This window comes from Zeugodacus cucurbitae, chromosome 6 (genome assembly GCF_028554725.1).
Source record: "Zeugodacus cucurbitae isolate PBARC_wt_2022May chromosome 6, idZeuCucr1.2, whole genome shotgun sequence".
NCBI classification, from domain to species: domain Eukaryota; kingdom Metazoa; phylum Arthropoda; class Insecta; order Diptera; family Tephritidae; genus Zeugodacus; species Zeugodacus cucurbitae.
This window is the reverse complement of record NC_071671.1, coordinates 62788213-62801936: the sequence shown is the minus strand read 5'-3', so window position 1 is coordinate 62801936 and position 13724 is coordinate 62788213. Positions and strand designations below refer to the sequence as shown.

The 13724-nt window shown below is 30.2% G+C and overlaps 1 protein-coding gene across 2 annotated transcripts in view; it reads left to right on the top strand.

The window, feature by feature from the left end:
* Lrrc15_2 (uncharacterized) overlaps window positions 1–13480 on the top strand; it is a 40453-nt gene extending 26973 nt beyond the window's left edge. For both annotated transcript variants that reach the window (XM_011179644.3, XM_011179642.3), the window contains exons 3-7: window positions 9347–9715; window positions 9853–10111; window positions 10171–10737; window positions 10806–12483; window positions 12552–13480. In XM_011179644.3, coding sequence (XP_011177946.2) covers window positions 9357–9715; window positions 9853–10111; window positions 10171–10737; window positions 10806–12483; window positions 12552–12877 — 3189 coding nt within the window. In that variant the 5' untranslated portion in view covers window positions 9347–9356 and the 3' untranslated portion in view covers window positions 12878–13480. The remainder of the gene's footprint in view (window positions 1–9346; window positions 9716–9852; window positions 10112–10170; window positions 10738–10805; window positions 12484–12551) is intronic.
* Window positions 13481–13724: the final 244 nt, after the last annotated feature.

Here is a 13724-nt window from a genome sequence, read left to right as displayed (position 1 = left end):
TTCTTTAAATACTGGTGAAAATAATAAAAAAAACAAAGCCACACTGAGTCACTAATAAAATATTCGAACTGAAAACAACAATGCATAATTTATTAAAAAAAATATATTATGAGACTGTCTTTACTTTTACAAACACACAAGCTCATACAAAAATATATAAATATTAATAAAACCACATAAAATGAAAATAAATGAATATACACAGTGTGGGCTTTCTTAATTTGCATAAGCTTTCTTTTGAGCTTCAGAGTGCCACACTCTCCAAAGAACAATGCTTACTCATACACAGCATGACACCTGACTCCATATGATGCGTCTTCGACCCACAAAGCGGTGATATGTAGGTGCTAATTGACTTTTTCGAACTAAATATTTGTTGTTATTTTGTTTAGCTAATATGCATTGAATGAGAGCAAATCATTTGTATTTTATTTTTTAAATAATTATTTTTCCTTGTGAGGGGCGTTTGCTTAATTGCCTTGGCTATTATCAGCTTTTAAATGCAATTAATCACATACATAGTAGATATCTATGTATATCTATGTCTGTGTACACACTTAGAACTATTGTACTAGCTTGCCAGTTCATTTATTATTAATTATTGTTATTGTTGCCTTTCACAAGCATAATTGAACGGTGTGTTTGGCACTAATTATAAATATAGACTTTTTCCTTGTCTTTATTTAAGTGAATTATTGAAATGTTGAATTGCAATTAAATTAGCAGTTGGGCTTGAGTGGAATTAATATTATGTAAATAAAAGCAGAACTTTCTAGTAAATAGATATAAAATTTATTGTTGAGAAAGGTCGATGGTGTTTATTTGTTTACTATTTGTATTTGTTGTTCGAAAGTTTTTCCGTTTGAGTCAAGTGTTTTAGAGGTTAAATTTTTATGTACAAGGTTTCTACAGAATTTTATTTTATATCTTTCTGAAATCGCATGCGAGAAAAAATACCACAAACTTCTCGCATGATATATTTACCTTCACTTTCTTATTAAAAACACAAAATCTTTTAATGAGTATTCCAAATAAATTTGTATTAGAAATTGGGGAAAACAGAATTACTTTCTAAACTTCAGTTTTTTTAACTTTGCATATTAATTAACACTTTAAGCGCAAGTGCTTAACAAATTATGTTATCTAAACGAGTTAAAGAGATATTCTAAGAACACAAAATGCTAACTCTTTGGACAAATAGAGCAGGGGATATTTCTCGGAATGCTAACACATATGCATGGAAGTATTCGTGGAAACTGAAATTATTTAGTAGACTACAACAACAAAAAATAAAATAATAATAAAATAAAATAAAATAAAATATAAAAAAAATTAAAAAAAAAAATAAAATAAAATATAAATAAAATAAAACAAATTAAAATAAAATAAAATAAAATACAATAGAATAAAATAACATAAAATAAAATAAAATAAAACAAATTAAAATAAAATAAAATAAAATAAAATATAAATAAAATAAAATTTATTAAAATAAAATGAAATATAATAAAATAAATTAAGATAAAATAAATTAAAATAAAATAAAATAAAACAAAATATAAAATATAAATAAAATAAAATATAAACAAAATAAAATAAAATAAATTAAAATAAAATAAATAAATTAAATTAAAATAAAATATAAATAAAAAAATAAAATAATATAAAATAAAACAAAATAAGTTAAAATAAAATAAAATAAAACAAAATAAATTAAAATTAAATAAATTAAAATAAAAATAAAATAAAATTTATTAAAATAAAATGAAATATAATAAAATAAATTAAGATAAAATAAATTAAAATAAAATAAAATAACACAAAATATAAAATATTAATAAAATAAAATAAAAATAAAATATAAATAAAATAAAATAAAATAAATTAAAATAAAATAAATTAAAATAAAATAAAAAAATATAAATTAAATTAAAATAAAATATAAATAAAAAAATAAAATAATATAAAATAAAACAAAATAAATTAAAATAAAATAAAAAAAATATAAATTAAATTAAAATAAAATATAAATAAAAAAATAAAAAAATATAAAATAAAACAAAATAAGTTAAAATAAAATAAATTAAAATAAAATAAAATAACATAAAAAAACAAAGTAAATTAAATTAAATTAAAATAAAATAGAATAAAAAAAAATAAATAAATTAAAATAAAATGAAATAAAATAAAATAAAATAAATTAAAATAAAATAATATTTACTAATAAAATGAATGTTTCGAAATAACAAAGGTTGATAACACTACTTCTTGCTGCATTTCCACCATTTTTCCCTCTCATTTTAACCTAGTCTATAACAATTGAAACGGAATAATTTCAGTTGCATACGAAACACCACACAACATTTATCAATAAGCAACTTTTATCGCGCTTTACTGTTATTAGTACTCCCGGGTATTTACACATATATGTTGCCAGCGATAAGATAAAACAGTAAAGGCTTTGAACTCGTTTGCTTTACGATAATGAGCCAGAGAACATAAACAGGTTCACCAGGTATTTGTAGATTTTCCGTTGAAGAAATTCATGTGAAATTCATAAATTAAAGGCTCTTGAGGTACAAATACAACTTCCGTTTGTACTTTAGAAGACGAACAAAACAAATATTGCTCTTACGAGTACATACAATCAACTATGGAATTTTGGTGCAATGGCTTAAATGAGAAAAATATTTAATTACATACATACAGGTGTAGCAGGTGTATAGAGAGTTGTGCTGCATAAATTTGTAAGAACAATAGAAAACACTTGGTGCTTACATTGAAATCGCATGAGTATGTTAAAAACTAAATTAAATCACTGCTACGAATACTCTCACGTAAAGATAGAAAAATGTGTTCTATGCAAATATTTTGCGACACGTGGAACACGATCTGTCATCAATGCAATAACAGACTTTGTAATTTACATTTACATTACAATAACAACTGTTTTATAACATTGACTTTGAGAATAAGTTGCTACGTATATTTTCTAAATAATTAAACGCAATGAGCACTAAGCTGATCGTCTGGAGATCAGCACTATAACCGATCTCCAAAAATAACATTGAAGATTCAATCAAGCTTCACACTGCAGTTATTGAAGTGAATTTCAGCAAAATACGTATTTAAAAAGTTTCGAGCGACATTTTTAATGATATTAATAATAACGCTGTCTTAAAATAAAAGAAAATGAAACAAAAAATTATAAAATAAGACATAACATATTACAAATATAATAACTGAACGACAAAAAAAATTCAGTTAAATTTTTACATGTGATGAATGGCACACCCACCAAGTAAAGATATTCTCTGAATAACATGCAAAAGTGTTTACAGATATAGAAATGCATAAGCACTTAATACTCGACGCTGAAAAGCGTTAAGTTGATGATGCAATTGTCGGCGCTGGCAATAATCACAAGTGTCTACAGCCGTTAAATGCAAAGTGACATTAAAACTGATGACAAGAGCAAGCGCTACAAAAGACATACATAAATGTAGACGTCTGCACTTATATGGAAAAGATTTACTTAAACAAGTTGGTAAAACGTAATCAAAGAAAAGTTGAGGCTATTAGCCAAGGTAAAGATGAACGTGAAGACATGAGTGAGCTGAGTGATGAGTGCGTGCCGGTAGATAGCTTGAATCGGACAACGCATGCGCAAATGCGCGTAAAAAACATGGTTTGAGTGTATGAGTGATGAATGTTTATGTTAGTATATACAAATATTGCAAGTCTAATTGAAAGTCTACACATTTATCATAACTTAATCTTATTTACTCTTTACATATGTATATATGAAAGTATCATATTTTTGTAGCGAATGTACATTTGACGCTGTCATTGCTTTATTGTAACAAATAAACGAAATAAACATATACTTTTTATTTACTTAAGAAATTCCATGCGTTACACTATGCAACAAATTACAACAAAAAATAGCAATAATCAGTCATTTGATTGATAAGTGGCGGACAGACAATTTTAAAATTATGAAATTTTTGTTCTGCATTATAATTTGATAAGACCATAGGCATGACAACAAGTTGTTTTTGGAGTAGATATACATATATAAGTACATACAAATATTTATACAAAAAAAACATTTCGATATTAGTAGACATATTTAGTAGTTAACAAGTAAATCGCTTGAAATTTTATGAAATTTGTTTAAAAAAGTATCAAATTTCAGAATTTTAACTAAGCGTGGTATTAATTTACCTTAAATATGGCAATTACCACGAATACACAACTACATGCCAACAACAATAATGTGTCGAATTTTTAACACATTTTATAAGCTGTCGAGGAATTAATTATGAATTACTAAAATAAATAAAATACAAACTTACATACATATGTATGAACGCACATATTTCAGCGTTGCAGATAGTTACCTAAAAACAATCGAACATTAACAATGAAGTAATAATTGAAAATAAATATTGCTTTTGTCAATACAAATTATAAGCTAATGAATGAAAATTTCAAGTCACGTAATTGCACATAATTTGTACTTACCTATGTACTGTTAATAACATAAGTGAGACTAAGTGTAAGACCAGAGTGAAGACAAATTTGAAGTTAAATCGTAAAAGGACTAGTACAAAACTCGAACTAGTGCCAAATGAATGAGTAAGTTCACTTTGTTAGTGATTTTAAATAAAAAAATAAACAAGAGAAAACGTTAACTTCGGCTGTACCGAAGCTAATATACCCTTCACAGGTGCATTTCTTTTAGTAACTATGTGTTTAAGCAAATCTAAAGACGTAAGAAAAAGTAAGTAAAAAAACAAGCACTTGATTTCGATCGTTCAGTCGGAGGTTATCGGAGATTAAATTATTTCTATGAGAAATAACTCACACCAAATTTCGTGAAGATATGTAGTAAAATGCGGAAGTTTTCCATACAAGCCCTTGATTCCGATCGTTCAGTTTGTATGGCAGCTATATGCTATAGTGAACCGATCTGAACATTTTTTTCGGAGATTAAATTATTTCTATGAGCAATAACTCACACCAAATTTCGTGAAGATATGTAGTAAAATGCGGAAGTTTTCCATACAAGCCCTTGATTCTGATAATTCAGTTTGTATGGCAGCTATATGATATAGTGGTCCGATATCGGCAGTTCCGATAAATGAGCAGCTTCTTGAAGAGAAAATAACATCTGCAAAATTTCAAAATGATATCTTAAAAACTGAAGGACTAGTTCGTATATGTACAGACAGAGGCTAAATCCACTCAATTCAACATACTGATCATTTATATATATACTTTATAGGGCCTCCGACGCTTCCTCCCTGTTCAGGATATAAAAAAATGTTTAAAATAAGATAATGTAAAGAGCATATCTTAATATTAATATTAAGAAAAATCACCAAAATATGCATCAAATGCTTATGAAAAGTAGCCAAGAGAGTCAAAAATATTTTTTTTTTATTTTTTACTTTTGTATTTTATTTTAATATATGCAGAAGCATGATGTTTGAATAATAATTTATTTAAATTATTTTGCTTGCATTTTTACTATAATATTGAATAATGTATGCCAGACTTTCAATTATATGACACTGGGTATAAGTATATATAGCTTTGTTTGTACATATGTATGTTGAAGTTTGAATTTTAATTTAACAAAATTTTAACTTAAATAACACGTATGCTTAATAATGTGTAGTTGACCGTAAAAATCAATATTTGTGCAAAAAGTTAAATAAAAAAATAACAATTTACACATAAAGAAACACCCACACACAAGTCGAAGTAATAAGTACTGATCATGTATACAAAAGTACTTAAGAAACTTAAATGAGAATAAGTGGAGATTTAAGCAAGCAACACGGTACGATTGTATGTACTTATATGTACAACAACAATAATAACAAAACCAGTAAGATTTATAAAATAAATACTGGCACTCTCTAGTTTCTGAAACGATAACGCCATGCATAGAGGCACCAAGTATTAAACTTGGCCTGAATTGGAGTGGGTCAAAGTTCAGAATTCTCTGGAAAACCCAAACATGTTTCCTGGTGTGGAATTTTTGTTATTATTCACACAGCATCCAAATCCTTGCGTCCCACCTTAACCATTTCCAATTGAGAACAAAATTTGATGTGTAAAATATTTCAACTACAGTAATATCGACGAAGTATCCCAATGAAGGAAATCTGTTTAAAAACTTCCTTCAATCCCACCAAAATGTTCATACCACCCATAAAGAGATATCAATAAGCCCCGTTGCTCCAATGATCATGCGAATTGCGTAGTTAGTTATAAGGCGCCGCCCGTTTCAAAAGCCAATATGCATAAACTTTGAACCTACACATACACACATACAAACACTCGCAAGCATACAGAAAATAAATTTGCATATAGACAAAATATTCGACAGTCACTCTCAAAGTAGGAACTTATAGTCGCTTTATAGACAATTTTGTATGACAACAACATAGTTGAACTGTTGTCTGTTTTAATGGCCAGACACCTTTGTCGGTGCGCCAGTCGTGCCAGCCAAGTCAGCCTATGAAAAGGCGCTAATCCAATGTCGTTGCTTACAGGCAGAAAAAAAGCGAGAGAAAAAAGTGTAACTCAACCGACGAAAATGGGTTGAAAATTACTTTAAATGCGCTGTCGCGACGCTCAATTTGTGTAGGTGTGAAATGCATTTATTTGCATACGATTTATACAATAAACAAGCAGCATCACATGGCTGTATCTACATATATCTGTATGAATGTATGTGTGTGTATGTATATCGTAGGTACAAATGCAATTGGTATTTACTTATCGTTATTAAGAGTCTCTTTATTACAGTTAAAAACAAAAAAAAAAAAAGAAATGAAATATATATGTGGTAATATGTATGCATATGTATGTATGTATGTATGTACATATGTATGTAAATAGCTAGATAGCAATAATAACGCAAATACTCATAATAATTGCACAATAGCATACATACATATTTACACGTACATATGTATGTATATATCTATTTGTATCTCATTACACATATTAGTGGAAATGTAAGGTGTGAATTATAATCACCTGAGTGTTAATCAGTTATAATAGAATGAAATCATTATATCTAAATGAATTAGTACAGAATATACGAGTTCAAAGTCTAAGTTGAATATGGAATTATAGGACAAATTATGATTTTCAACATTGAGAAACAACAACAAAAACAAATGCAACTTTAAAAAAATTTTAAGGTTAGTAGAATAGAAGAATAAACAAAATGAAATGAGAAGATTTCAGAAAACTATATGTGAAACATTTTTGATCTGTCTTAAAACGTTGCCACTTCGCTATAATAATTCACAAAGATATGTGGAGAAAATCTCTTATCCAACAACAAGCAAAAACAAATATTTAACAAGTATCTTTAAACTAATTACTTTACATTTAATGCTTTTGATGCTAGAGCAGCTATTCTTTAAAGAGAACACCAGTCAATTAAAATGAAAAAATCATGAAAAAAAATGAAAAAAATAACAACATTTTAAGTAAACTGGTTTTTAATTGTTGAGCTTTAATACACACATTTTTGTACTGAGCATAAAATTGTTTATTTTAAAAGTGGAAATTACCTTATATGAGGTTGACAACAGCAAGACAAGACAAACGACTTTGCTGACGGAAATTAAATATAGATTACAACTTTAAAAAGGCTGGATAAAAATGTGACATAAATATACGAAAAATTAATTTAAGTTACAAATCAATTTGAAAATGAGAATGTATGTATATATGTATGAAATAAATAAATTATTTACACCAAAAACTAATCTAGGTTCGATGAAAACAAGGTAGATGAGGGAAAATAAATAAAAATTATTTGAATTATAAAAAATATATATGTATGAGCAATAACAGTGAAATAATTTTTTTTTTAATTGAATTTAAAAAATTAAATAAAAAAACTTTTTTAAATATTATAAACAATTAAAAAAAAAGCTTTTTTAAATGTTATAAAAAATTAAAAAAAAAACTTTTTTAAATATTATATAAAAAAAAAAATAAAAAAAAAAATATGTTGGAATAAAAAATAAATAAAAATAAAATAAAATAAAATAGAATAGAATAGAATAAAATAAAATAAATTAAAATAAAATAAATTAAAATAAAATATATAAAAAATCAATTACTAAAAAATAAATACAAAAAAAAAATTAAAAAATATATAAATACATTTGTTTTAATATTTTTTAGGATAAGGTAAAAACTGCGTTGAAAGTGTAAATAATATTCAAATTCAAACTACCAAATATATAAATATATAATATATAAATAAAGTTACAAAAATAAAAAAATAAATCAATAATTTACTTAAAAAAATAATTAAGCAAAAAACGAATATGGCAAAAGAAAATAGAATTATAAAAAAAAACTTAATATTAAAAAAAAATTAAAAAAATAAAAGTAAAATAATAATAAAACTATTATTTAAAAACAATATAATAATAAAAAACAATAATGTTTTTTTAGGGAAAGGCAAAAAACAAAGCTTAAATAAATTAAACAATTATATAACAAGAAATTTCATATAACACAAAATTAATTTTAGCAAAAAAAAAAAAAAAAATCTTATTTTAATTTAAAAAAATCGTTAAAAATTGAATTCAAACATTTCATACATAGTAATTAGGTATATGAGCGCAGCACAAGCCGAAATCAGCAATAGACTCCCAAATTCATTTATAGAGAAATCTTCATTAGCAAATTCTAATCAGGTTTTTTTTAATGGCAAACAGACAGATCTTGTATACTATGTATAGCGAAGCGACAAATGAAACAAACGTATATAAATATAAACATTTTTCAGAAACTCATATCACAGCTTTTGACATAAGTAATCTCGCAGAGTTAGCGAGATACGTGCGCCGATTTATTTATGAGTTTCAAATATGTTAGACAAGAGATACATGCAAAAATGCATGTACACCTAACAAAAACAACTACACACGTATTCGTATGTATATAATTAAAATATTTAATTAGAATAACAACGATGTGGCTACAAAAAACGCCTACAAAAACAAGAACGAGTAACAAAAAAAGTAGCAAAATTGAAGCTGATAAAATATTTATAGACGCGAGTGCAAACAAATTAAAATAAAAGCGTTGTTTTATAAATAAACAAATTAATTGTTTGGTATTTTTAATCGATTTCGGCATTTTACTTAAATTGCTGCTTAATAGCGCTTAAATATTTGCAATTTGCGCCACAGCATTTAGGTTAATTATTTTGGTTAATTTATTTATTATTAGAAGAAATCTAAATACAACTAATAAAATTTGGAATATTTTGTTTTTGTTTTTTTTTTTTCAGTTTACACACGATGGGTAACCAGCATGCACTGGTGTTACTAGTGCTACTCGCGCTCGGCGCGGTCCAGCAGACATTCACTAGCTCCTTGCATACGGGAGATTTGGCGGCTGAAAAGATCAATGCGTTGGGCAATGACGACGAGGTGTTGAAGTTGGTGCAAGCCAAAGGTATACGCATTTCCACACCTAAAGTTAAGGAGATACCAATCACCTCCACAACAACAACAACGACAGAAACAGCAAAGCAAGAACTCAATAATGCGATCGATGACGACAAAGAATCGTCCGAACACCAGCAAATGAGCGATGAGACGCTTAACGATTTGATTGAGGCATCAAAACATAGCGAAGCACTTGCCGATGATCCAAGGTAAACAAGTCGAGCATTTTTATGTGTTTTTGTTATTGTTGGTTTTTTTTCTTATAAAATCTTAAGTTAATAGCGTGTAAATTGAACGCACTTGACCGTACTTGTTTTAATTTTATTCTGTACATATACAACTCTAGATTCAATAAAATGTTGCCCAATAAATTGAAGTCGGAGAATGCCACCGTCACGAGTAATAAGAGTGAAGAGAACTATTATGATTATGATACGGATGATTATGATGATGAGTACAATTATGATGATGAAGTTGCCGCAACAGAGTCTGCGCAAAAGTTGAAGAACAACAACAGCACAACTGTCAAGCCTAATAGAGCGGTAAATGCGGCGGCAAAGAACAGCAAGAAGGTAGAAATGAAACCGATTAAGGAAGAAAAAACGGTGAGTTTGCATTTTGAATTAAAAAAAATAGAAATTTATATTTATAAAAAAAATCCTAGTCACCTTCCAAGCTTAAAGGCGATACGCAAATTGTCGATAACAAACAACAACAGCAGAATGCAAAGAAAATCGAAGATTTAGACGAAGATGACTACGATGATGATGATGAAGATGACGCTGATGAGGATGACATTAACGATGAGGAAGAGATCGTTTACAATCAGAATGTGCCCTGTCCCAGGTACTGCGTCTGCGCACGTAATGTCAATAGCTATTTGGTAGCGACTTGCAGTCGTTTCGATCCCGAAACACAGAAATTCGGTTCGGATATTACCGATTTGATTGTAACCGATGTCGGTCCGAAATATCCCATCTTGTTGGGTCCCGAATTCTTCCTGCAAATGGGCCTTAAATACGTGTCATCCATTAAAATCTCAAATTGCACCATTGAATTCCTGCATTCCGATGCCTTCCACGGTTTGGACGAACTGTACTCGGTGAATTTGACAAATGTCGGTTTGACTGTGATCAATCCAAATACTTTCTCCAAGAATAAGAAATTGCGTTTGTTGACCATCTCAGGCAATGACTTGAGCGTTATGTCTAACGTACATTTCCTACTGAATGTAAGTAATAATAACATGAGAGACTGAAAGTTAACTTAAACGCATCTTTTGTATATTCTCTTTTGCAGTCCTCGAGCATTGAGGAGCTGGATTTGTCACGTAACAATCTGATGGAATTACATCCACAAGCATTCTCTAAACTCTCCAATGTCGTATATATTAATCTATCGCAGAACAACCTGGAAAAGATTCCCGACCATGTGTTCGACTCTGTAGAGACCATTGAAGAATTGGATTTGTCGTACAATGCTTTGAAAACTCTACCCGCCAACGTCTTCAATCGCACTACGCTCGCTATCTTACATCTGAAATACAACTCCATCACCGGTGACTTGCACTTTGGTAATGATGATTTGCAGCAACTCGATTTGAGCTTTAACAACATCAAACACGTGCACCACGGCATGTTCGACCGCATGACTGGTCTGACCAATCTCAACCTCAAGGGTAATGGTATTACGAAAATCCAAGCCGACTCTTTCTTGGCACTGAAGCGTTTGCGTCACATTGATTTGTCCATCAACGACTTGGATCAAGTATCTAGCATGATCTTCTACAAGAACTCCGAATTGGATGTCATACGTTTGAATGACAATCCACGTCTTAGCCAACTGCCCACCGATGGTTTCCTCAGCTACAACGGTTTATTCACCGTATATTTCTTGGATATCTCGAACTGTGCTATTGGTGCGCTCGGCCACAAGACATTCTCCACAATGCCACATTTGGCCAAGCTGAAACTAGCTTGGAACAATATCAACAATTTGGAACGCGACACTTTCATCAGTCTGAACAAGTTAACCGAACTGGATTTGAGCAACAATCTCATTGCACGTCTCGATGAACTGCTCTTCATGAATAACAATGAATTGACGAAGTTAAATCTCGCTGGTAATCCAATACGTAAATTGTCGGTGCGTCTCTTCATGCCGCTGGCTAAACTACAAGAATTGGATGTCAGCGATTGCGAACTGTCCTCACTACTCTCGGAGAACCAATATGGCATGGGACGTAAATATAAATTCTACGATACTTTGCGCAGCTTCAATGCCTCATCCAATCAAATCAAACGTATTTCATCCGGCGATGTGCGCAGCTTTAAGAATCTACACACCTTGGATATTGCACACAATCCACTCAAATGTAGCGAAGACTTCCAAGACTTCATCAGCTATGTATCGCTTCGCCCCTACTTGGGACCCAACAAATTGCCAACACACGCCGAACTTGAGGGTGACGCCAGCCTTGTCGAATTCCAGCCACATGCCGATTGGGCTGCGTTGGCGCATGAAGTGTGTCGCCATCAAGAAGAAGGCACCGTAAGCAAACCCAAAGAGAAGAGCTTGGAGAAACGTATCGAACAAGCAGACAAAGTACTCGATAGCGATGCCAAGAGTTTGTGGAAGATCGTGGAGAACACCAAAATAAACAACAAACATAAAATACTGAAGGACACAGAGCAGAGTGATATTGCCGGCAATTTGGATGATGAGAGCGCCGAAGAGGATGAGAACACAGCCGAAGAGGACAAGGATGACGAGGATGATGGTGAAGATAACGATAGCGAGTACGATGAGGATGACGACGATGAGGACGATGACGATGATGATGACGCAAACGACAATGGTAAGCAGAAGAACAATGCTGAGAACGAAAAGAAGATTGACATTACGAAGTTGCATGACTTTGGTGTGCGTGTCGAAGAGGTGGATCTAAACAAGGAGACCAAAGATCAATTCCTGTTGAGTAAGTACATTTAAACTCTCAACTGTATGTTTGATAGTAACTAATAAATTGTTTTCATTGTATTGCAGACAAATTCTTAATGGACGGCGATGACTCGAGCGAAAATGACCCCGAAGAGGAGATCATTATTGAGCGTGGACGCATCTACTACGAAGGCTATAAATTCCTTATACCAATCATTGTGATCATCACATGTCTGCTCATACTCATGCTGGTGCTCGTCAAGATTGTGTCGATTGTGCTGCGCAAGCGTGGCGAACGTTATCGCATGGCGTTGTTGGCCTCCTCCAACAATTCGATTGTCTATCAAAAACTATCGGAAGAAATCAAGCCGAAAGTGAAGGAGCCGAAGATACCCAAGGTGCATCGTTATGCGCCCATCAATCAGGTCTAAGCCAACATAGGCGAGCACAAGCATACACCCATGTAGTGTAGTGTATGTCAAGTGGGTGTGACGCAGAGACGCGCACAGCAATTGCAGCTGTTAGGAATGCTTTTGTATGAGTGTGAAATGGGAATGGCAGTTGTGAAACACAGACTCAACAACAAACACAATCACTTGTTATATTAAAATGTTTTAATTTTAAGCGAAAATAAATATTTAAAAGTGAAACATGAAAAATAGTTAAATGCAAAAAAAACACAGAAAGACACACACACACAAACAATAAACGAAAATAAGAAAAGAAAAATGAAATTAAAAAAAAAAAATCATGTGAAATTTCGTGAGTAGGCGGGAACAAAGTATTAATACCGAATTAAACTTAAATACAAAATAAAATATTTAACGCTGCTAAAAAATAGTACTTAACTAAGCTTAAACAATGGGAAATAGCACAACGGAAATAGAGAACGGTTAATTATGCATTTTTTCGGTTCCCAAGCATGACTAACTTCTCTAACAACAACTAACAAAAACGAGCAATGGCAGAAAGTGAACAAAGTTGGATTATAATGCATTTCAATTAAAAGTGTAAAATTAAAAAAAAAATAATTTTAATAAAATAAAAAAAATAATAAAAACATAACCTCAAAATAACAATTTCTACTGGTGTAAGAAAAACTCGTTTGCATATTAAATACTTAGTGCCATTGTTGGAAAATTTTTTTGAAATTCATAAATAAATATTTTTTTTTTCAAAATTTAAACCGCTAAATATGCATACATACAGACATATACTACTATGTGCTATTAGCACGAAACTAACAACCGAGCGTTGGCGTTTTTATACATAAGAAAA